This window comes from Acartia tonsa, chromosome 13, assembly GCF_053477335.1.
Source record: "Acartia tonsa isolate MP-2025a chromosome 13, ASM5347733v1, whole genome shotgun sequence".
In the NCBI taxonomy this organism is placed as follows: domain Eukaryota; kingdom Metazoa; phylum Arthropoda; class Copepoda; order Calanoida; family Acartiidae; genus Acartia; species Acartia tonsa.
In genome coordinates, this window is record NC_137272.1 from 22,051,226 (window position 1) to 22,077,085 (window position 25,860).

Below are 25,860 nucleotides of genomic sequence, written 5' to 3' on the forward strand. Positions count from 1 at the left end.
TGAGACACAATGCTAGTGAAGCAACTAATAAAAAATCTTAAAAAGTAAGTGTGACTAAATTAAGCAAAGCATTCTGTATTCATGTAATTTTGGGATAGGCTTATGATGTTTAATATTAAATGCATTGTTACTCTACAATTATTAATGATTTTCGAGCTTTTATGGATGTTGACATCTTTGTTCTGTTAAAATTAAAGGTCTAATTTATAAATCTATTTTGTACGTATAATATTATATACAACACTTATAGAAAACATATAATAGATGCTCTGTGCATTTTTAGCAGCGTAGCTATACTATAACTAGGATTGTACAATTAAATTTAAATGTCCATTTTAAAACATAGGATTTTGTACTTGAGGGGGAAGGAATGTGACAGAAAATAACATAAAACCGACCCTAAGACTCCAATTAAGAACTATGATAGCGTAAACCCATTCTGGGGGCTTTAAGCTTCCCCGAAATAGATAACTTAATCGGTTCAGTGGTTTTTGAGATCTTAACAGACAAAGAAAAATAAATTTTGCTACTTTATGTAATAGATTAACTTTTTTGGATGTTGCCCTACTTGTTTTTAAAAGCGAAGCTTTTCTATAATTAGGGTCGGTCCGTCCGTACGTCCGTCCGTACGTCCGTCCGAGATAGATAGCTTTTATTCGTTAATTTAGGCATGTTAGAATTGTCCTATCGATTTCAAACTTTGCATGATGATTCCTGTAGTAGTTTGGCACGGTTAGGAAAGCGTAGCAACTCTATAATCATTACCAGAATGTCCGTACGTCCATTTTAAAAATGTTGATTTTTCTACTTTTTTAACAACAGATTTTCAAGTGTTCTAATTATCCGTTTGATCTTATTTTTGGTATATTGATTCCTGGGACAACAACGAACAATATTATAAGCGAAGCAACTCTATAATCAAGTCCAAAAATGTAAGTATGTCCATAAACATTATCCTGCTTCAAGCAGTTTTTTCAACAAATTTACTTACAATTTTGCTTCGACTCTAATACTTTTAAATTCTGATTATTCAGTTCAGATACCATACAAGTGTTAATATCCGTTTGTCCTACCGTTTCAGTGCTTCGCTTTTATGGATGTTGTCATCCTTGTTTTTAATAAGTTTAACATAAGGAGATTGTGCATTACTATACTGTACACATTATTTTAATCATTTCAATCCAGTAAGATCTCAAAAACGTTTGGCTTTCAGATATGATTCATATCGATGTTGGTACACCTCCCCCCCCCCCCCAGCCACCCCAAAGGAAGAATGCAATAAAAAAATGTAAATTAATTCTTATTATTTTGTTTTAGGTAAGTTGAAAAGTATTCTTTTGGGTTTAATAGGGGTCTTAAGTGATAACACAATTGACACTGAATTAATATTCAGCCCTAATTACAATTTTACAATTAATCCTTCGCTAGAATAAATTTAATGGGTGAAAAGCTCGAATATTTTAAGTTTGTCAAAATGATAAAAATTTAAATGAGAGAAAGTGATTATAAAGCCTTCGTAATATTTTCCCATAATGACTTTTAAAGGTCGATCGATTTTTTCTGGAGGTCAACCTAAACAAATACAACCAACAAAAGCCGTTATCTATATGTCCACCTAAAATTTCCAGAGTTCGAACCATTGTCTATTGTGAAATTTTGGTGGCCGTTAAGAGGCTAAAATAGAATATTCAGTCTAATTTCAGCAACGAAGCCGAGCTGCTTTTTTCTATATTGTGAAGGTTGCCGAACCCTTTTATTTCTACCACTTTTTTTTTATCAATTATGTGTATAATTTAAATATTTCTATCAAGATATGTATCTTTATGACAACATAAGTTCTTAAATTTTGCGGTGTTCTTTCATTTTCGCAAAAAAATGTTGCTTTTTATAGTGCCCTATGTCAGATGATTAAAACATGAACAATATTGCTTTCTTTTGTCGCTTTACTTTGCTCATTTATCAACCTTTTTTTTACTTATGTTTAATCTAATATGAAAACATTTGCTATTATAACACTTTAGCGAAATCAATGGCACACCAAATTTTGCTTTAGGTGTTTAAACACTACAAATGATATTACACTACATCAAAATAATCCTAAAATACATGAAAGCAATTGAATAACATATGCTGTATGATAATTGCAATTAAAAATGCATTTATGCTAATTTGGCAATTTTGTACATGTGCGGAAGTGAATGTACGCTATAACATTTTTGCATGAATAGTTGAAACATTAGAAAACAATTATCTCAAGTTAATATCTTTATTTTTTCTCTATGCATATGGCTTTAACAGGTTTTGGGCTGTATTTTAAAATGGATACAAAGTCAATGATATTATTTAGGTAGCGAAGCTACACAGTAAATATAAATATTCGTCAGTATGTCCGTCCGAACCATTTTTCTTGTACTATTAGACATAGAGTATATAGATTATATTTACTTAACATCTGTTCTGTAACTTGCTTTGTCCGTTTGTTATTCATAGTTTTTTTTGCTTCGATAATTATGGATGTTTTCATAATTGTTATTTTACATACCTCTTATTGGACCTAATTGTTGTTATAAAACTATTTCTCCATATATTTTATAAATGTTGTATTGCATAGATAGGAAAATATAGATAAAAGTTACTTTATTGAATGGATCTCAAGTCGTTACAGGAATAAAGACATAATATATTAATGATTATACAGAGTAGCTTTGTAATTTGTGTAATTTAAACATGTTAGAATTGTCTTATTAATTTCAAATTTATTATTAAGATTTATGTAATAGATGTGAGAATTAAGTGGACAACGCGATAAATAATGTTGAATATCAAATGCGGTATTGCTCTATATTTGTTAATGTTTGTTTGTCTCAACAGTTGACGGTCGGATAGACCCTTGTTTTAGAGAAGCTTTGCTATAGGCCTTCTCAATTTTCACGATATTATGTATGACTTAAATCCTGATTGAAAAAAGAACAAGATATATAAAATGTTGGCCAAAAAAATGGTCAATTTAGCTGATAAGATATCAAACTATCAAACATAAAAGTAGAGTTACGTTTAAGAGTGTTCAAACCAAGATTATCAAAATGCCATGTCTTTTGTAGTTACGGTTTTTTTCCAATCTTGATCCAAAAGCAAAGTTTTCTATAATTAAGATATATACTTCAGTTCAAGAGGGATAGTTTTTATAGTCCAAAGTCCCCCCCCCCCCCCATGAGTTTCAGGGTACTACACTTTAGCATTGGGGGGTGGGGGCATGGTAGATTAATTCTTAATCCTTGTATAGTAGGATAAAAATAGCTATCAACACATTTATTTCAACCCCCTTTCCCTTATCCAATTAATCTATGTATAATAATCTACTATTATCTTTATATGAATCAATAAAATAAATGATAGTTTAAATCAATGCTTATTGTAACATTCTATTTCTGATTTTTTATATATGGAAGGAAAGGACACTCGCGCTAAAATTAATTTCCACCCTTATACACCTTTTGTAAATTGGTTAAAGGCTAAGAATTTAATTTCTATGATTTACTAAGCAAAAGTGAGGCAGGGGACATTGGACTGTAAATTATACTAGTATCCAAAGTTTCATAAACAAGCTATCTTTATAGTAGCGAAGCTACTCTATAATTCACTTTGTCCGTCCGTCCGTCAAACAGTCCGTCCGTCCGTCCGTAACGCAATGGGGGAAATGGGATTTACTCAGCTCCTATAAAAGATAGAATGCTGAAATTTTTTGACAACATTCCCATTATTAAGGAGCACAATTGACTATAAAACATCATTTGCGGTCGGACCGATTTTTAGCAGGCTTTAGGCTATTTTTATATTTTTCACATTTTTCTCCATATCTTCAGTGTTTATGGTCAGATTTTTAAAAAATTTTCAGTTACAGATATCAAAATTAAATTTCCTGTCGTTTAAAGATGACAATCATGACGGCAAGACTGCCTTTTCAGCAGGTTTTAGGCTGTTTTTTTTTATATTTTTAACATTTTTCTCCATATATTCAGTGTTTATAGTCCGATTTTCAAAAATTTTCAGTAGTAGATATCAAAATTAAATTTCCCGTCTTTAAAGGAAATAACCATGACGGCCAGACTGCCTTTTTGGCAGGTTTTAGGCTATTTATAAATATATTTAACACCTTTTTCCATATCTTCAGTGTAACAATCATGAAGGCCAGACTGCCTTTTAGCAGGTTTTAGGCTATTTTTATATTTTTCACATTTTTCTCCATATCTTCAGTGTATGGTCCAATTTTCAAATTTTTTTCAGTTATAGATATCAAAATTAAATTTCCCGTCTTTTAAAGATGACAATCATGACGGCAAGACTGCCTTTTCAGCAGGTTTTAGGCTGTTTTTTTTTATATTTTTAACATTTTTCTCCATATATTCAGTGTTTATAGTCCGATTTTCAAAATTTTTTCAGTAGTAGATATCAAAATTAAATTTCCCGTCTTTAAAGGAAATAACCATGACGGCCAGACTGCCTTTTTGGCAGGTTTTAGGCTATTTATAAATATATTTAACACCTTTTTCCATATCTTAAGTGTATATGGTCCGATTTTCCAAATTTTTAAAGTTTTTAAGGATTTAAAAATTAAATTTTTTGTCGTTTTAAGAAAACAACCATGGCGGCCAGACTGCCTTTTATCAGGTTTTTGGCTATTTTTATATGTTTTACATATTTCCCAATATCTTTGTTTATTTTGATCCAATTTTCAAACTTTTATGGGATATCAGTATCAAAATAATTTTTCCCATTGATATAAGCATCTTTAATATAATTTACTTTGACCATCGTCATCATACAAAATAAAACAAGGTTTCATATTTATTTTATCCAATAAATCTATTCTTGATTTTAGTAAAAACCTTTTAAATCTACCTGTACGTATTCCCATCTACGATTTTTTGTGCTTCGCTACTTATGGATGTTGTCATCCTTGTTAAAATTTTAATGGCTTTGCTCCAAACTTTGCAATCAAATCTACTGTAGTGTTAATTTTGTTTCTCGTATTAATTCGAATCCGGTGGATAGGAACCGGTTCTTATCCATACGAAAAAACTATGACTAGCATCGTATTATATCCAGATTTCTACGAATATAAAAATTACAAGTTTTTTTAGCCGGTGCCTTCGGCACCTCGGGGCTTAAAAACTGGCTTTAATCTTATAATTGTACATTCTATATCCGCGGAAAGCTGTTTATAATACGATGCGAGAAATAACTATTATCATCATTGAGGGATGCATCCATAAGGAAAAAGGATAAGAGGATGAATACTCACCCCTTTTTCATGGTAAAATACTACTTCCCCATCCCTAAATTTAGAAGCAGACGAAAATCAAAAACCGCCCAGGGCTTTTTGTAAGTCAAACATAAATAATAATGTGAATAAAAAGAAAAGCGATATTTAGCAAACAGCCGTGGGCGGTCAGAATCAGCTGAATGTTCATTATGAAAAAAATTTCCCTTTTTTTAGAAATAGAAGGATTCATCTTTCATGAACAAATTTTTTTAAATAAAAAAAAAATTCTACGTAATTTTTAATTAAAACATTAAAACGAAAATATCTAATCTAATATTCTTGCTCTAAATATGGAAATAGTAAAAAGTAAAAAAATATTTTTTAAGATAATTTTTAATCCTCCCATTTGAAAAGTAGTGGAATAGCAATAAATTTTAGCGCGGCAACAGCGCTGAGTAAGCCTCTAGGCCCACTGCCTATTTTCGTCTTCTAGTTGCTTCGATTCCTCTCTTTTATTTTTTTCTCTATGGATGCATCTAATTTTGTCTCATTTCTTTACATCCCATTGTGGCGAAGTAGCAAGTTATAAGTTAGTTACAAAATCTTACTGCATTCCCATTAATGATAATTTCAATCTTAGGTTTTTGAAGGCAGAGTCATTTATTGTCCATTGACATTTACCTAAATCCCTTGACGGTACCAACTTTCAATTCTTCAATTCAAGAACCATTAAGTCCAATAGGAGGATAAGTAAAATTGATTATGTACATAAAAATTATTGGTTGAAAAGTTTGGTTACTGCAAGTTTGAACCAACAAACCAAGTTTTTGAGCCATATTGGTTAGAGAACTATTCATAAAACTTTGGGTACCAGTTTAATTTTGAGTCCATTATTCCCTTCACCCTGGTTTTCTATCACTTTCCTCCAATAAGTTGCAAAAGATAGAATTTACCATGTTATCCCCAAATCCCTTTAAGTAACCTCTTTCAAATGCATAACCGACAGACAGACTCTTATGAATATGTTGTATAATAGAAACGCTGTTAATGTTTTGTTTATGTATGAGTACTTAAAAGGCCATTTTTGAAGAGGCAAAAATGACAGAAGCAAATACGAAGATCTTTTTTGCTAGTAGCTAATGTTCTTTAAAAATTACTTAGATGAAGGCCTTTAGAAATTTATGGTATAACAGAATTGTATATTCTATTTTAAACTATTCTAATATTTCTCAGTTAATGGTAAATATGTCTCTTAGACAAATATTTAAAATAAATTCGACATTAGCATAGCGCCTGTACGTACTTTCATCTTCATAGAATGAACAACCTAAAAGAATGTTATTTTTGCGTTGATTATCAGGGTTTATGGATAGAAAATTTTAAAATTAATATCATATTAAATCATATTTAAAAGGTTCCTAGGTATATAAGGAAAGGATACTAGAAGATAAATTAACCTTTTCATCAATTTTTAATTGTATTTTACTTCTGGTAAATTACTGGATGTGCGTAAACATGAATTAAACTGGAACAGAAAATTATACACGTTATTTTATTCGTTGACCCGAAACTATGAAAATTTTGATTGGTTGGTTCCAAACTAGTAGCGTCCAAAGTTTTAAACGAAAAATTTTAGTCTTCAGAAGGGTTTTATTATTGTTTATTATCATTTGGAATGTCTAAAGTTGTGAATGCCCATCCCTAGTCCCTGGTTGTTTACTTTGTGTAGCAATAAGAAAGGATTGTCTTATCCAGGGAGAGGGATAGGGAGCCAGCAACTTATAGCAATTTCATCATTTTATGTTTGTATTAATTTTAACTGGGGAATATTTGTTCTAACCACCATCTGTGATGGTTCCTTCAAAGAAAATTCCTCTCACCTTATTTTTTTATGCTTAACCCCTGGGTGGGGCTCTAACCCTACAGGACAACCCTGTATCTAATCTAACCTATGGTAAAAATTAGCACAAGAAAAAATATTAAGGACTGTTTTTTTTCAAAATAGGGATTCGGCTACACTTTTTACGCGGCTAAATTAACATAGCTACTCAAATTTGTTACAAAAACTATCTGAAATTGATTAAATCTCAAAATATCTATCGATGTATCTCTGGATAGGAACGTATAAAAGAAGGATCTCTATTTCTTACATACATTATTGTCATATTTGATTTTACAAAGGGGGTGCATTCATTACCGCATATTATCAATTGTACACTAGAGTAAGATGATGTCTGTGTACCAAAGGATCTCTCTAAAGGCTCTTTCCTCTAGTGACGCTTCTTATGGTTAACTGATAAGTTTCACACTTATTTGTGGAGGGTACCACCACTCTCCCACGAAATAAATCACACGTAGCCAAAAAAATATTCCTCTTCCTAAATTATTTTTATTGTAAAGTAAGAGGTCCTTTTATTTATATGTCTGTCCTAAAATAAAAAAATAACAAGACAATTTAAAGTAATTATCCTTTGAAACTTAAGAATCATTAATTATTTTCTAATTAAACTTTACGAGATTTTATAATTATGTGTGTGTGTATGTGTGTGTTGGTTGAAAGAAAATAAGGATTAAAACGAACATAGATGCATAACGCGATTTATAAAAATTTAGGAAAAATTGAATAAAAGGAAACGGAAAGTAAAAGAAAAAGAATAGGTAGATAGATGGATAAAGTTGTTTATTTTACAAGCTGTACGATGTAAGTAAACTATATTTAGTAAGGCAAAGTTAATTAAGTAAATTTAAAATGATATTTAGGGGGCAGATAAAAAGGTCGTTTCTACGTAGCATTGCCCTTCAAAATTAGGGAAAAAAACTGCTGAAATAACCAAATATATTTTCGAATTAGATTAATTCAGTTGTTGGTTACAGCTGATTTTAGTTATATTTCGAATTTAAATTAGGGGCGGATGTTTATCACATAAACTTTATAATAGAAGTTGATTAGTTATTTCGGGATAATGAGTGCCATAGAGATGCAATGCACCTAAAAAAATTGGGGGGTCATGTAATTTAACTGTTAGGAAAATGAGTTGCCATTTTTTAGCCCCCCGAGTCATTCATTTATGACTTATTTTGATGAACAGTGGTCATACATTACTGATAATATTTTTTCTAGACTGTTTCCCCCCTTTTAACAAAATAAGGGGGGGGGTGAAGTTGTTTTCCGTATGTTCTAAATAGGTGGGGTTCTATTTGGTACTGAGTAACCCCGCAGGGTAGAGGACCTAAAGATATAGGCTTAGGAGGGTTAGGGCCACCGCAGGGGTTAGGAAAAAATAAATACCCCACCAATATCAATTTATTTTTTAAATTAGGAGGGAGTTCTGTGCTCGATAGTCATTTAGAGGGAAAGAACCCATTAATTCTAAAACAAGAGTAAGGGTTGTTTTAAGTGTTAGATTTTAAAATTGGATTACTTAGGCTGTTTTGTAGGCGCGTGAATTTGATGAACCAGTGTTCGTGGTCAGAACTAACTTTGAAAGGGAATAGTTTAAAAAAAAAACAAATATTATAATAGAAGAAACAAAACAAAGGGATCTTAAAGGATAAGACAATAGACAATAAATTGATGTACATCCCCAATGTTGATAAGCAAGATTACACCTTCTGTGGATGAAATTATTGGTTGACACCACCAGTTTAGAACAAACTTATTAAAATTTGATTAAATGTAACCATAGGTAGTTTTTAAGCCTCTAATAATTAGGTACTAAGATTTTGATACCAGTGTAATTTACATTCTAATATCCCCTCCCTCCTTGCAAATGCCTTGCTTTAATGAACAAAAAAATCGTCTGATATGCAATCGTTTATTATCTAAAAAACAAATCCCCATCCTCAAAATGTACACAGTTATAAATTTTAGACTCTTAAAAGGTTTTGAAACCTAATTAGTATCATTAGGAAGAAAAGATATCTCTTACAGTCCTTAAGGCTTTCAGTAATCAAATATAAATTATTTGGGGATTAATAAATTTTTCTTTGAAAATTTGACTAGATAAACTTTCTGACAAAAATAATATGGCAAACTTTTTTGGTAGGATTATTCTTATAATAGAGTAACAGGACGTTTGTCTGTTTGTTTGTACCGAAAGATCTCCCTAACCGCTAAACGGATCGGGTTCTCCTCAACAGAGTATCGATTTTTTTACGTATAGACTCCTACGCAACATAGATAGGTATCGTATTATTTTTTTTCAAACCAAACATTTAAAGTGCCACTAGAGGCTTCTATGGGCGTAGCCGCTAGTTATAGATAATTGATTGATAATTTAGTTAGAGTAGCCCTGCAGAGTTACAAATTTCCGCACAATTTAGCCAGTTGAAAAAGGGGGGGGGAGTAGATTTTCTGTGCTCCAATCGTAATTTTGAGGAATTATAGCATTAGTTTTTAAAAGAATCAATTTAAAATAGCAACTAAGAATCTCTAACAAATGTATTGGGGATAAGAGACGGATATTGTAGATGAATTAATTCACCATTGACTTCCCCCCACCTAAAGTTTAGCACTATATATTATCAAAAAAGTTAACTGTATTGACCAAATAAAAGCCCACATAGTTAAATATAAATCCATTGAAATGGTGTTTGTCTAAAAAAGAGAGAAAAATTGCTATCAGGATGGGAGGGAACATTGGATTGGTAACCAAAAGTTTTATAAGAACGGTATTTTATTGGATGTTTCAAAAACTTTGGGTACTTTCATTGATTGATTAGTCCATACTATTAGTGTTTAAGACTGTTAAGTGTTAGTACACTGTCGCACTACTGTAAACAAAAGGTCTATCTATATCGTATATCAGTCTGATTTTTTTTTACAGGCAAGATTTTTTGGAAGATTTGGAATTTTAATTTTAAATTGTCAATGTTGTTTTTCTGTAATACAATGTATCTTGACGTGTGTCTGTCTGATGCTTAAGATCTCTGTAACCGCTGAACTGATCGGGCTCTACTCTTCAGGAATATCCTGTGGTGGTTTTAAGCTATTTTCTTAGGGGGGGGGGGGGTGACTCTCCTAACCCGCCCCCATCCAAAAAGAAAAAATCCTCCCAATTTTTTTGTAGACAAAAAATTCTTAGAATTTTCTTAGGGGTATATAATATTTTTCTGATGATAATTTTTAAAAATGTGAATTAATTTTATGGTCATTGCTGACATATTATCGACATGAAGTTTTAACAGATAATTTAGCAAATAATAATAATAACAAATAGCAAATCATTATTGTACTATTTATCTTATATTAACCCTACTAGCGGATACGCCCCTAGAGGTCTCTAGGGTCACGTAAAATTGTTTTTGTAATATGTTAAAATAAGCTATTTACCAATTATATTTTTTTCTCCGCTAATCTCCGAAGGGCGGCCTTTTTTATTTCTCTTGGTAGGGTGGTGGTACCCTTCCACAAAATAGCTATAAACCTTCCCAGGACCTAAGAGAAGCTACTCTATAAAGGAAAACCATATCAGTTCAGCGGTACAAACAAACACACAGACAAACAAACATCTTTATACTTTATTATAAGGATACCTAGATCCCTGATGTCTGTCTGTCCGTCTGTCTACCCTTGTCAAATATAAATATCAAAAAAAAAGTTATTTTATTTTCCGTCGTGTAGGCTGAACCAGGGATACAGGCAGAGAACAATTGATGATAAATTAATCTTACCCCAATGTTTGAATAGAATTTCTACCTTATAAATTCTGGGGGGATGAAAGGTTGTAGATTGATTTGGGAACCCTTGACCTACCCCTTCCTTCCCGTAGTTGAAAGTTGACACACATGTAAATGAATAAAAACTTGCACAGACATGGATATTGCAACAGTAGAAAACTTTTCGCCTTGAACTTTTTCATCAAGTTAAATTTTTCTTGTTAAGCTAAATTGTTTATTTTTGGCGGTTTCCCTCAAAGTGCCTGGTCGAGTACTTATTTGAAAATTGAGAGTGTAGTTTTTCGCTTGATTATTACTTTGTTAGGTTACATTTGGTACTGGGTTGCCCTGCAGGGTTCTAACATCCAAGTATAGGCTGCACAGGGGTTAGTAAAGCCGCTTATTCTTTATTTCCTATTTGTTACAAAAATATGGGACAGGGGAGGGGAGGTTTTTTATGCTCGCCAATTTTCTTCAAGTATATCCCTCTTTTCCTGAGAACATCGACTTCAAATAAAATGGTCATTGTCCATTATAATCTGATTTTTTGTGGGGGAGCGAAGCTTATTTAATTTTATATGATATGTCAGCTATTTTAATATTGACCCCTAACATTTACAAGCTACTTTGAATTTGACACATAAATTTTAAAAAAAGATTGATTATTTGTCCGTTGTATAATATCTAATAGTTGGTTATTTGACTATATGTATTATATATATTGCCAAAAAAATCTTTAGAATTCTGGTGGGAAAAATACCTCCTCTGATAAATAGAGATTCATTAATAGAAAATGTGTCTCCAAACCCTAACTGTTTTAATTAATTATGTTTAATCTACAGTTTTTTCTTTATCCAACATTTACTATCTGCCAAAGACCGAATTTCTTAAATCATATATGATTATCAACTAATGTACAGTCTCAATGATGATAAACATATTAATTGTTAGGTAGATTAAGTATAAACACTGCTTTAATCAAGATTTAATAAAAAGTACCCAAAGTTTTTAAGCCAACGAATAAGAGATTTGTTTATAAAACTTTGTCTACCAGTATAATTTACTTAAACATCTCCCAGCACTCCCTTCTGTTTTCCCCATTCTAAAGAAACGACATTCTATTATTAAATAAAAATATTCCCTACAACATTTTCCACATTCCAAAACATATTTTTATCCAATTTTGTTTATTTATTTTGTTGTGGTTGTATCTTAAGAACTCATTAATAGAAATATTTCCTTTGAAAAGTAGATGGAATGTCTTGGTCCATAAACAGTTGTAACTAACTTAATACCAATTCCAGACGATGGTCGAACTATCACCCCCTTCCTCTTGTAAATGTAAGATTTAAAAAGTGATGCCTAATGATAATTGATGCCTTTAATGTCGACATAAAAAACAAGCCAATTAGATTTTGATTCGGGTAGGCAGTCGTCGTTAATGTATCAGCCATAACCACTTATAGTAATGAATTATAGTCGACATAAAACATTGTAATAGACATTAACAAAATGCTTTAATGGATTTGGTTGGTTGTCTGACGGGTGTTACTTTACTATCCTGCAAATGTAACATGACATTCAAAGCTTTTAAGATGCTAAAGTGTTGTTTTTTGATAGTTATCATTAATGTTTTCTACGTGGAGTATTTTTGCGATATCAAATACACGTTTATACAAAACATATAATATTGACATTTAGCAAAACTAGTTTTTGTAAGATATCCAGCGATATTAGGGGATAAGACAATTGACGATAAATTAATATTATCCCTATTTGTAGATGAAACTTGGGTTTTATTAAATACTATTCAAAACTCATTAAAAGTACCCAAAGTTTTCGTGCAAATAAAACTTAATTAAACTTTAGGTACAAGTATAACTTTCAGTCCAAAGAGTTCTCCCTCTAATAATAAAAAAACGCTTTGAAAGTTTGAAGATATCTTGATCTTAAAAACTACATGATTTAGAATTCTTCAGCTTGTGTGGATATCTAGCAAGATGGTTGCGGTTATCTTAGAAGCACTTTGCATGTTAAGCTGAATTTTAGTGGTTGTCGACAAATTGACAGCAGTCAAAATATAACGTAGTTGGATTTTTGCCAGTTAGATTATAGAGGAAACGTTAGGTATGTCTTTTTACATTTATATTTAGTAAGAAATGATATTCCTCTTGAATACTGATAATACTGTGAATACCGTTAAGTAAAATTGGTCTTTATTTTTGTCATTTTGTTCTAAAATAGTATTCTGTACTTTCATTTTAAGAAAATTTAAAAGAAATTTTTAAAATGTTACCTTTAAAATTAGGAGGCAACATAGATTTTCTTTAGGTTCCGTTTAATCCCTCATAAAATCCATTAAAATATTTTTTTCAAAAATATTTTTTTTGTTATAAAATGACAACAATTTCCAAATAATGGGTGTTTATTCTAGCCGACCCTTTTTTTCCCAAAGCAAGACTTTGTGAATATCATGGTAAGAATATTGAATTTTAGTGCTAACATGGATAATTATGTCCATATCATGTTTGATATAAAAGTATTATTTATTGCTAATGGCTTATTTAACCATTTTTGAAAATATTGGAATAGACAATCCATTTCGGAAATTGAGAAAAATAATATTCATATAAAAATACAATTTTAACACTATTTAATTATTTTTAGGTATGTTTAATTTAAAAAAAAGTCAAACAAGAAAGAAAAACTCATAATTATAAAGAAAAAGTAAAAAAAATTGTCAATTTGTAATGGAAGATTATAAAATTGAATTATTGTCGATTCTCTGCAGTCATAAATCTTTATAAAAAATATCATCCTTCTGTTTTAATAGCGATAAAGAAAATCCCAATTCCTCTAGGAATTGAATGACCTTACTGAAGTAGTTTATAAAGTTCTTTAAAAGGAAGGTATGACTTATAATAACACTCAAATCTTTACCTTCTCCGTTCAACTATTTTTTTATGATACATAATTCTGACCCGAGACCTACTCGGTCAAAAATGCGCCAAGAAAAAGCATAGCAAAAAAGCAGGCATTTATGATAAGGTATTAAGGTTGGTAAGTTTACAGATATTATAATTGCCTAATTCTCAGTAACATAAGTAAGGAATATACTTATATTTTACTCATTAACAGTCGTGAGAGGGGGGGGGGGGGTGTCTACACCCTCTTTAATATTGAATTTTAAGAGACTTGGTCTCCCCTCAAGTTCATACCCTTTTGAAAAAAACTTTGTGTCACTGCTTTACAGTATCTACAATTGAATTTTATTATTTTTTAAAGAAACATATTATATAGATTCCAATTTTCTGTTTTAAACCTTAATATCTTTAAAGTATGTGTGTATAAAAAGGCCTAAAAACCCTGGGATGGTACAAAAAGGATATAGCTGTGAATACGCGGTGTTTCCATAAAATGGATTAAAAAGGCCACATGTTATGTAGCCTAGAAAGATTTTTCAAGAAGAGTTAGAAGAATGATTTAGAACTTCTTACAAAATTAAAAACTCTACTTTTTTGTAACATAAAAATCTTGTTTAAATTTGATTTGCGGATTTTCTAATTATTTTTTTGTACATTTTTGTATAAAATCTTTTTTGAATAGAATTGAAAACAAAACATTATTCAGTATTCATAAGCGAATATATTAGATTAGCCAGTTAGTAAGAGAGACATAGATTATAAATAAATAACGGCTACGCCCCCTAGAAGCCTTTAGGGGCTTTTTAAGGTGGGATGGGAAAAATGTCGACCCTCCCCCATTTGTATTTTAAGTTTTAAAAGGAAAAAAATAATATAGGAGAGTGGGCATTTTTTATTGGGAGGGTAGAGGTTCCCTCCCCCAATATAGTTATAAACCTTCCCAGGACCTATGAGAAGCTACCATGTTGAGGAGAACCAGAACAGATAAATTTAATTGATTTAAGATTCTTAGGGATTTTAAAGAATAAGATGATTGTTTATTTAACCCTCTCCCCTCTAATTATGATCAACAAAATTAATCCTTATATAGATTATTGGTGGAAAAGTTTGACAACAGCTAGTTTGTATAACCTAATCAATATTTGAGTCGCCAAATGAGAAAGCTTGCTTATAAAACTTTGGGTGCCAGTACAATTTACGGTATAATGTCCCGTCTCTCCCTGTTTTGTTGATTTACAGAATATAAATCTCACATCGTGAATTGAATATATTTATAAGAAGTATATTGATAATATTCATATTTCTATAGCGTAAATAAAAGCGTCTTAAAAAAATGGTGGTCACTCAAAATTAAGTTCATAATACAATACAATATAAAAGTATCTGTATGTTGTGAAGGATCACACTAACTGCTGGACCAATATGGTTATCCTTCGCAGTGAAGCTTCTTGCATTTTTGGGGGGATGGCCCCTCAACCCTCCTAAAAGTAATTGCCCATGGAAAAATACTCCCCCATAAGCGTAGTCGCCAGTTGATTGTAGAGTAGCTACGCTTTTACTAGAAAAAGTATGAAATTCTTTTTCTTTTGATCAATCAATGTTGATCTTTTTTGCATCTTTTTATCTCGATGCTTTTTTCCTCCTAAAGATTTGATGTTTTTTATACATAGGTGTGCATGCACTTCCGCATATTATCACATCTCTAGTAGGGAGAGGACATTGCATTAAAAACATTAAAAGTAACTTGCAGTGGTACCCAAAGTTTTATAATCACATTCTCTGATTTGTTGGCTTTTCCATTTTGGATAATCTTATTAAACATGGATTTCTGGTTCCACGACAAACGCAGGAGTCCCAAACGTCGGAGTGGACAAACGCAGGAGTGTTAAAATATTAATTTAAGTAAAGAAAGGGGATATACATCAATTTGTCGTACATTGTATTTTCCCTTAATCCCTGCTCTTTTAATCTCTGAAAAACCATTCTTATGCATTTTCTTATTATTTGTATTGAAAATAATATGAAATTCATTGTATTAAAGTGTTTAAAGGGAGAAAAATGGCTTTGAAATTGAAAGATTTTGTTCCTAAGGTTGTAAATATATAATAATTGAAATATACCTTAAATTTTTGAAAAGTTTATTAACTTGAATGCATCATTTCATATTATCCTTTTTAGTTCGTGACCTTTGTCATGAAGTTCTAATTGCATATGGTTAAATGTCGCGCATCTGACAAAGCAGCAGTAGTTACCATAACATTAATAAGCAACAAGCAGTTGCTTAAGAATTTTTGCAACAGTTTTTTCCTACTTTCTAAGCTTTTAGTATATTTAATTGTGTAGACTCCTATATATATATTATTGTACCTCATAAAAATTGCATAAAAGAATCTTCGCGCACGTTTTCAAAATTAAAATGTTCAAGCTGTCTGTCAGTAAGATTTATGGATGGATAGATAGATTGTTTGATGGGTAGATAGTCAGATGGATGGATAGTTAGATATATGTACAAATGAATAGATAGTTAGATTTTAAATGGATAGATATTTGGATAGATAAATTGATAGATAGATAGGTGGATTGTTAGTTGGATGGTTTAATGGTTAGATGTATTGTAATTTGGATTCATAAATGGATAGACATGCTAGATATATAAATAGTTGGATTGAGGAACAGATTTAAGATGGATGAATTTGGATTGATAAATGGATAGCTGGATGGATATATGGATGGATAGATTGCTAGATAAACAATTTTAGTTGGATGTATCAGAGGATAGAAAGTTGGATAGATAAATGGATAGACATGCTAATTATGAATAGTTGGATGGATGGATAGATGCTTATTTAAATAGATAGATAAAACGATATTTGGATGAATGGATATAGATAAATAGATATACAAATACAGGGATGTCTGAATGGATAGATAGATAGAGTGATAACTGGATGAATGTTAGCATAGTTGGATGGATAAATATTGTCATGGTCATAATCATCCTTGCAATGCAATTAGATTAATCTTATTTGTCTGCATCTTTTTAAAACTTGCATGCTGTAATTGTTACCAATGATATAAGCAAGATATTTGCTTCTTTGAAATGGCTAAAGCTTTTTTATCTTCATGTGTCATATCCTTGTTTATTAGGCCCTTGTAAGCTGACAGTACATACTATAAAGCCCTAAGAAAGGTTAATTAATTTATCAAGATATTAAACTTTTTAATTAAACTGTTCTTAAAACTGAAAGAAATAAGAGATAGTTAAAAATATCAGCGCTTTCTCTCATAGTATCAAGCGAGCACTGAATCCCATCCCCCATATTTTCAAAATAGATTTTTTTCATTTTCTAACCCCACCGTGGGGCTTCAACCCTTTGGGGCCTATACCTGCGTTGCTCTAACCATGTTGGTTACCCTGTACTGTAACCTATTAACACTCAAAAATATAACCCCATCTCTTATAACCCCCTTATTTATTTGAAAATAAGGCGGGGGGGGGGGGGGGATAGAGGGATACTAGGGATTCGACCAAGCACTTAAAGGAAAACTGCCAAAATAATATAATAATAAAATAAATTAGCTTCAATGTTTCCAAAATATTCAATGGTAGGAAAAAGCTTATTACACTGACAATTTATCATTTATCATATTCAGACAAAATGTTCTGAATATTAGATATTATTATTGAATAATAGAGTTCATTTGTGTATCCATTTATCCCAAGACAAGTTATATGTTTTAATTATAATATCTTGACATATGAACATCTATGTACATTAGCACTGTTCATTTCATAAGTATTTCGGGGTTGATAGCACTCTAACTTAAAGTAGACTTCAAAAATGGGGGTGGGGGGAGTTGGCCTATGATATTTTAAATTACTCTGGTAACTAAAGTTTTATAACCACGTTGGACAAAACTAAGGGTACTTTTGTTGAATTTGATTGGTTGGTTCCAACCAGTGGTGTTCTAACTTTTCAAGCAATAATTTTAAACTCAAAAGTGGGTAATTTTGTTGACCGTCATATAGACTTTTTGTACATTTTTTTGTAAGGATAATGTTTAGGTTTGTAAGGCCTTTTTCGATGTAAGTTTTTCGGCGGCTGTAGAATTTCAATTTCTTCTCAAGTTAATTTTAAAATACATCACTGCAACAATTACGAAATCAAATAACAACGTAATTGTAACTCTTTTTGTATTTCAAAAAGTAATACAATTACGCACCCTTAATTTTATTCCATCAATAATTAAGGAATGTAATTATAAAGTAAGTGCGCTACTAAAAAAATCTGAAATATTGAACAGGGCTAATGTACATAGGTTTGTATAGCATGTTAATTCTACCAGACACAACTATTTTAATTCATCTCTCTAACCACAGAGAGGGGATTTGGACTCAAAAAAATGAAGCTATTAAAAGTTTTTAGTACTTGTCAGTATGTTGATAGGTTTCGTAATTTGACAAGAATATTTTTATTTTAGGATTCAAAGATTTTTTAAATAGGGGGGGGGGGGATTTACTTGATTTGTTTAACAAAGGACTTTGTACCATGGCGCATAGGGAATGCCAAGGCCAATAAACAGCCATACTCCTTTTTTTCTAAATACGTTTGATTTAGGTTGTATTATTCAAGGGTTGATTGTCTTTAATTTACCTGCGTTTTATTGGTATTTTAGAGTTATTGGAGGAAAGAAAGGATTGTAGATCAGTTCAATCCCTCTGGCTATTTGTTTTTAAGAAAACTACAACCCATCCTAAATATTTAAATTCATGTTGATCTAGGAGTGAAGAATATAAAAGTCTCACGCCAAGTTTTAACACTGAATCACGGCGGGTGGGGGAAAAAAAGCGACCCTCCTTTTTATATATATTGGGATGCAATTTATAATAAATCTCTAAAAGTGGTCGCATCCCTCTAAATTATATAATCTCTAAGGTGACGTTCACCCAACCCACACCCCCTCCACCTGTCCTATATTTTTTATGGTAGGTGGAGTAAAAGTGACATGTATTACATTTATGAAATTTATATTACATCTCTATTAGTGTGTGCTTCTCTTTTAGTGTTTCGTATTTTCATAATTTTGCCATTGCCTTTTTATTAATGAATTACAATTTATGCTTTAATATTGAATAATGCAAGTTAAAATTTATAAAAAATCTCTTTAAGTAGATGTTTCTTTCATACCTTACCCTACGATTTTCTGTGTGCTTTAACAAACTCTAGATCTGATGGTTTTCTTGTTTACACTTTGTCACATTCATTAGATCTCATCATTTAAAAAAGGACTTTTTACTGATCTTCTAATTTTTGTTCTGCTTTTCTAGACACATATGTCCTTGTCGTTGATTTTAGGTATCCTCTGATCACTTACATCCTTGTTGTTTTATTAAAACAATGGCTTGCTCGTTCTTTTTCTCCATATTGCTATTCTCATTTGGACACACGCGTTCTTGTTGTGCCAATCCTGATGGGCCCCTACGGGCAATATCATTTCAAAACACATCAAATCCAATTTAAATCATCCCCAGATTTGAGAGCCAATCACATATCGGCCAAACCCTGTAGAAAAAATATACTCAGGAATATTAAGGGATAAGACAATGGACAATGAATTGATATGCATCCTCAATGAAGATGTATAAATTACCCATTGAACAGAATTCCTTCAAAGTACCCAAAGTTACTGTACCAACGAATAAGATAATGAGGATATAAAAGTTTGGGTACAAGTGTAATTTACAGTCCAATTTCCCGTACCTGCCTGGTTATACTAGAGACGTTAAAATTGCTTCTATATCAGGGTTAATGATGTTAATCGTAATTGGTAGGGGTTGCTTTGAGTGCAAATTTAATTACTATGCACAATTAGAACCTATAGATAAAGGTCTTGTAATCAAAGAGATGGTGTTCTGTAACGTCTGAAGGAGGATACCTTATTCTTTGTTTTCTAAAAGATAATATCATAAAATAATGGCTTTTGTATTACCTATTTATTGAAAATTTGAAAGAACTGTTATGATAAGTTGATGTTTTTTCTCAAATTCCAGATAAGAAAAATGCCAAACATCTTTTCATGTTTTTCTCTCATATGTATTTTATTTATGCTATAGAATTTTATCTAAATCTTAATCAAATTCGAATAAAAAAAGACAACCCGCCCCCTCCCCCCCTTCTGTCAGTCAATTTTTATTACCCAAAACCGCTCAAAACCACCCCCCAACCCCCGCTATTTTAAATGGTAGCGTTCAGTTCATGTAACAAATTAAATATTTGCCACTATTTAGTTTCGTGTTTACGCTACTAACCAAAAATTGAAAATCTGCCAATAAAGAAAATCATAATGGTAAACTGATTTGAGAAAATAATTTTGGGGTCAAATAGCATATTGGTTTTAAAATCAGGTGTTTTAGTGAAGAAATTAGAATAGCAACATAAAATCTATGAACTAAAATACCTGAAAGAGCCACTTTCAATATCTAATTATTTTGCTTTTGTTGGTTATACTTTATCAGCTGTTTTACAAGGCCACCGTTCTAAGATGACTTGTGTAGCTTGCCAATCAATAAAAATTTGATCAATTCTATCAAAACATTGGATTGAAAGCACAGCAGAGCTGTAACACAGCTTCTAGAGGGATAAAATACGAGTCGAGGGGTTTAAAAATAAAATTGGAAAAACTCATCAATAGTATTGACTATTGACTCTAGGGGCGTGGTGAGTCCTCTCCACGTCACCTTTGAACATACTCTGCGTTTGAAATTACAGTGTAACGCGCTCAATCGCCTAGGGTATCAACGCCCATCAGACAACCAACGACCTTTGTCTGAGAAGTCCTAACTGTGCATGGTAATGATTTGCGCCTGTTTTGGGCCAAAGCATTCCCCCTACGCTAACTATTTATGTCGCGCATCTTACACAGCAGCAGTAGGGACCATTTTTAACGTCTTTAGTTGTGACGCGGTGTAGGACTGAGATTCGAACCTATCACCTTCCCGACGACGAGCGGATGCGCTACGAGATGAGCCACGGTCGCGGGTAATAGTAACAAGAAACCTTTCTTTCCAGTATGACTATTAATCTGATTAAAATCTGTTCTAATCCATGCAGAAAAATCTTGTAACGTATTGTAGTATAAAGAACTTTCCATGTGAGGATTAAACCCCATTTAGTTGGCCCGGGCCTTCGGGACCTTGGGGCCAACAAAACTAAGGTAAAAAATATGCTAAGGAACAAAGACATTAAAAATTGCATAAACTGAAATAAAAATTTCATAAGCCAACTTCTTAAGAATCTAAATATAGAATTCTCTTATCATGAAGTTTAACAAAACATATAAAATAGGTGAGCTTTAATTACATACTTATTTGATTGCTATTCTGTGTTCTCGCGATTATTAAACAATATGCAAATGAGAAAATATACGGAAGTGAATGCACACCATAAACACATTCTTAGCTGTTTTTCATATTGTTTCAGCTACTCTATGACTACTGTACTTTGTCGTTGCTGCGATACCTATAGATACAATTGTCCTTGATAAAGGCAAATCTCCTCTACATTAAACATGATGATCTTTGGCTTTAAAATTCTTTTTAAAAAATGAATATTAAATGTTCGTTTGACTGATTCTGTTTGTTAGGCTAGATTTTCTTGATGTTGTCATCCTTGTTTTTTAACTACAATATATTTAATGTAGGATACATATTTATAGTTTTTTTTTATTGATTAAAACCTTTTTAATGGCTTTATAGACATGAAAATATGTGAATTCAAAATAAAAATTTTCAGGCCAACCAAAAAAAAAAAACAGGCATCCCTTATAATATTAAAAAAACATATTTTTTCTGTGGATGAAAATATTGGTTGAAAACTTTAGACAATACTAGATTTGTAACAACATATCAAAATTCAATAAACGTACCTAAAGATTCTAAAAAAACGAATTAAATAACGTTGATATAAAACCTTGGGTACTAGTGTAGTTTATTGTCGAATGTCACCTCCCTCCCTGGGTATAGTAAACTATAAATCTAAAGTAATTAAAACACTGGATAAAATTACATATAGAATTACCAGGGAGGGAGGGGGCGGACATTGTACTTTAAATTATAATGATTTTGAAAGATTTATGTCAATTAAAAACTTGGTTTGATTTTACAAACTAGAAACAATATCAATCTTCATAAGGGGTAATTTTGTTTATTATAATTTAGGGTGCTAATCAATTTATCCTTAAACTTCCTGAGAATAATCTTACTGTGAAAGAATGAGATACAGGCAATTATGTTGATAAAATGTAACACATAAGTATAAAAATTTTTATCAATTATGACATTAAAATATTACCTTTATAAATTATAGATGCTATTCAATCCAAAAACAATTAATTATCTATTATAAAAATTGCCAATTGTTTAGTGGTTTTAGACTGAATTGAATTTTCAAAGTTGTAAAATGAAGGTGTACTCAATCATCTTAGGAATCACCAATTAAATATCAAAAATTTATTTAGAGACTCAACACTGAACTGGTTTATTACTTACCTTCGGCTACGCCCCTAGAGGCTTCTAGTGGCACTTTAAATGTTTGTTTTTTTTTATTTGAAATATGTAATTTTTGCGTTGAAGTCTCTTCGTCAAAAAAAAATCTCGATTTTTTTTGAGATTTCTCTTGGGAGGGTTGTGGTACCCTCCCCCAAAATAGTTCCCGGGACCTATGAGAAGCTACCCTATTAAGGAGAACCAGATCGGTTTATTGGTTAGCGAGATCTTTCGTTACAGACAGACACACAGACAAACAGACAGACAAATAGATAGACAAACATCCTGTTACTTTATTGTAAGGATTTTCAAAAGTATTACTTATGTTTTAGGGTTTTCAGTCGATTTGACGATTTAATTTAAATGGAGTGCTAACTTTTTAAATTTATCTTGTTTTGAATGTTAGCCCACTTCTGCCAGCCATTATCATTATTATATCAGATTTAATTAATACGAGTAATCTATCAACTACTAGTTTAACAGGGATAAAAGGATAGGAGAATGGACGATAAATTAATTTCTAACGTAAAACAGGGGTGGTACGAATAATTTATAACCTGTTTTCTCAAATTATTCTGAAAACATAAAATTATGCCTTTGGTAACTTATTCAATAAAACCGACTGCAAAGGCTTTGACTATCTTTGAAAATTCCGGGTCATGAAAAGAAAACGAAGTTGCGGGTTTCATCGTATTTTCACAGTAGCTTTTGAAAAGTTATTTTAGGTTAGGTTAGGTTAGGTTAAGTAAATGTTAATTATTGCCCCACAGAGCTAGAGCTCCCGCAGGGGCTAGGAATAGGAGAAAAGCTACTGTGAAAATACGACGAAACCCGCGATTTCGTTTTCTTTCCATGATCAAAAATTCCTTGTTGATTTATTTATAAGCGAACCTATTCTTTTATTAAGTGATTATGTCCTTTTGTATGTCTGTCTTGTTAGGTTGTAAACATCATAGTTTTTATACTAACCTTTCCGTTAATCCGTGATTGCCAAGAAGCAAATATAATATAATTTATGTTCGAGGCATTTAATATGGGGCTGGAGTTATCAATTTTACAGGGGTAATTATCAGAAAGGGAGAGGACAATGGCTGCTAAATAATCTACAACCCTTTCGCCCCTACAATTGGCCTACGTATCTTTAATATTTAGTGATTTATTAAGAACTAGCAGATGCGCTCCTAGCATCTAGGAGCTCTTATTCAAAGAAGTGAGGAAAGTAAGAATATAGACTAAAACCAAACTTAGATATAAAAACAAAACCATCCAGGGACCTATAAGAAGCTTGCCTAAAATGGATAACTCAACCGGTTTATTGATTATCAAAAGAGGACTATCCACGAACAAGAGCACGTAATTCTAAGTACCTTCCAGCATTGATCCTGAGTATTTTCTTTCAGAATATAATAGGTCACTATCAATAATTAATATATTGACGAGAAAATTTATGTTTCACCACTTCAAGTTGAAGAAAAGTAAAAAAATGTCCACTATTTTTCGTTCAAATTCTATCAAACGTTTTGTTGAGTTCGGGGTGTCTTTAATTGTCCATGTTGTCAAATGATAAAAATTAAAAAAAGTCAAAAGCACATTTACTATATCTAAATCTTATATGTTATGTTTAAATTAATGCTAATATGGATTAATTTACAATCTATATAACACGAGTATTCGCATATGTATTATCAAGTATCCATTTTATTAAAAGAATTAGCTTCATAAAAGTTTTCAAAATCAATTAAAATACCTAAAAAAACATGATGAAACATAAATTTTCTCGTCAATATATTAATAATATATGGTGTCCTATTTTATTCTTAAAGAAAATACTTAGGATCAATGCTGGAAGGTACTTAGAATCATGTGCTCTCGTTCGTGGATAGTCCTCTTTATCGTTACAGACAAAAAACCTTACTATTTTATATAATTATTGCCAGCGTCCCTAGTATCTAGAGGCTCTGGATTTAAAGATTGAAAAATAGCCTACAACAACACCAAGACTCAAATCTTTTACTCAAACATTCAGACATAAAAAAAAACTTGCGACTGTATATTATTTAATTTCTGCAAAAAATGAATATCTACTTTCTAAGAGATTTATTTCTTTTTTAGGTTGACAGAAAATCGCGGTTAATGGCGGCAAATGCGGCACTCAACTCGCCATCGGCGGCAGTCAAACTTTCCGCCACTCCTACCACCCCGGTCAACAAAACACCAACTCCCGCCATGCCCAGCCCGAGTTTGCTAACCGCCAAACCGTACACACCGACGTCATCAAGATCGCCGTTTACCGGCAGCGGTCGGTCGTTGCCCGCCACGCCGAAGTCGCTGGATCTAACGCCGCGTACAACTCCGCAGAATTTGGATACTACTTCTGATTTAGACAGGTTAGTTTTGATCATTGAAAATGCCAGGGAAGGAATTCCAAATGTTTAGACGATGGACATGAAATTATTGATTGGAATAAAAAGAGAGCACCCAAAGTATTGTAGGCGATTAATAAGCTAACAATATTATTAAACTTTGGGTACCAGTGTAATTTTTAGTCCAATGTTCCCTTTTTCCTTGGATATCAAAGTTCTTATGCTTTTATTGTTAAAAGACTTTCATGCATGCTACCCATCGTTTTTATTTATTTCTGTATGGTTCTTTTTAAACATCCAATAAAACATAAATTTAAACCGTATAGTCCTTTTCTTATTTGATTTTACTACGTAATGAATATGGTGTTTATTGACTTCCGCATATTATTACATTCGCGTTAATGCTTTCCAAATGGACACTAAAGTAAATGAATATATTCGATGATAAACCTGAAGCAAATGCGAAGCAGCAGTTTGTTCCGTTGTAATAATATGCGTTTATGATGACTTTATAATGTGATACATATAAGCGGAAGTGAATGCACCCACCAATGAAAACTAAAACTTAGATACAGACTTTTATTTGTCAACCTTAAATCATGCAAGATTCAAACATGGCACATTTTCACATTACAGCAAATTCTGGCTTTTTCAAAAATCAATGAATTAGCAGTTTAAGATTACAATTACAGATTACAATTAGTGTTTGAAGGTTTGGCCACTCAACTTAATAAAACAACTAATCAAAATGCATTTAGAGTCTTCAAAATTGTTAAGCCAACGAATAAGAAAACGTTATTATAAAACTAGTGTAATAAATATCCCATTGTCCCCTCTCTTCTGTATTTCTATACACGATAATTTACTTATTATTTCTTTGCTGATAACATTTTCATCATGGTATTGTGTATTAAAATGGTTGATATTTTTGTTGTTTCATGAAAACTCTGACTAAGATCTGAATTGTAGACCTTGTGTTATTTGAGATTTCTGGCAAAAATAGGGCAAAAAATTTGATACTTTTTCTGCCAATCTTTCAGGGATTTAAAGGAACAACCCTAAATACTTTAGGGTTCCTAACCCCCCGCCCCGCTACTATCCCTTCCT

The 25,860-nt window shown here is 31.7% G+C and overlaps 1 protein-coding gene across 3 annotated transcripts in view; it reads left to right on the forward strand.

The window, feature by feature from the left end:
- Positions 1 to 25,860, forward strand: part of LOC145304022 (uncharacterized) — a 528,912-nt gene that overhangs the window by 328,153 nt on the left and 174,899 nt on the right. For all 3 annotated transcript variants that reach the window (XM_080145773.1, XM_080145774.1, XM_080145775.1), the window contains one exon: positions 24,503 to 24,777. In XM_080145773.1, coding sequence (XP_080001899.1) covers positions 24,503 to 24,777 — 275 coding nt within the window. The remainder of the gene's footprint in view (positions 1 to 24,502; positions 24,778 to 25,860) is intronic.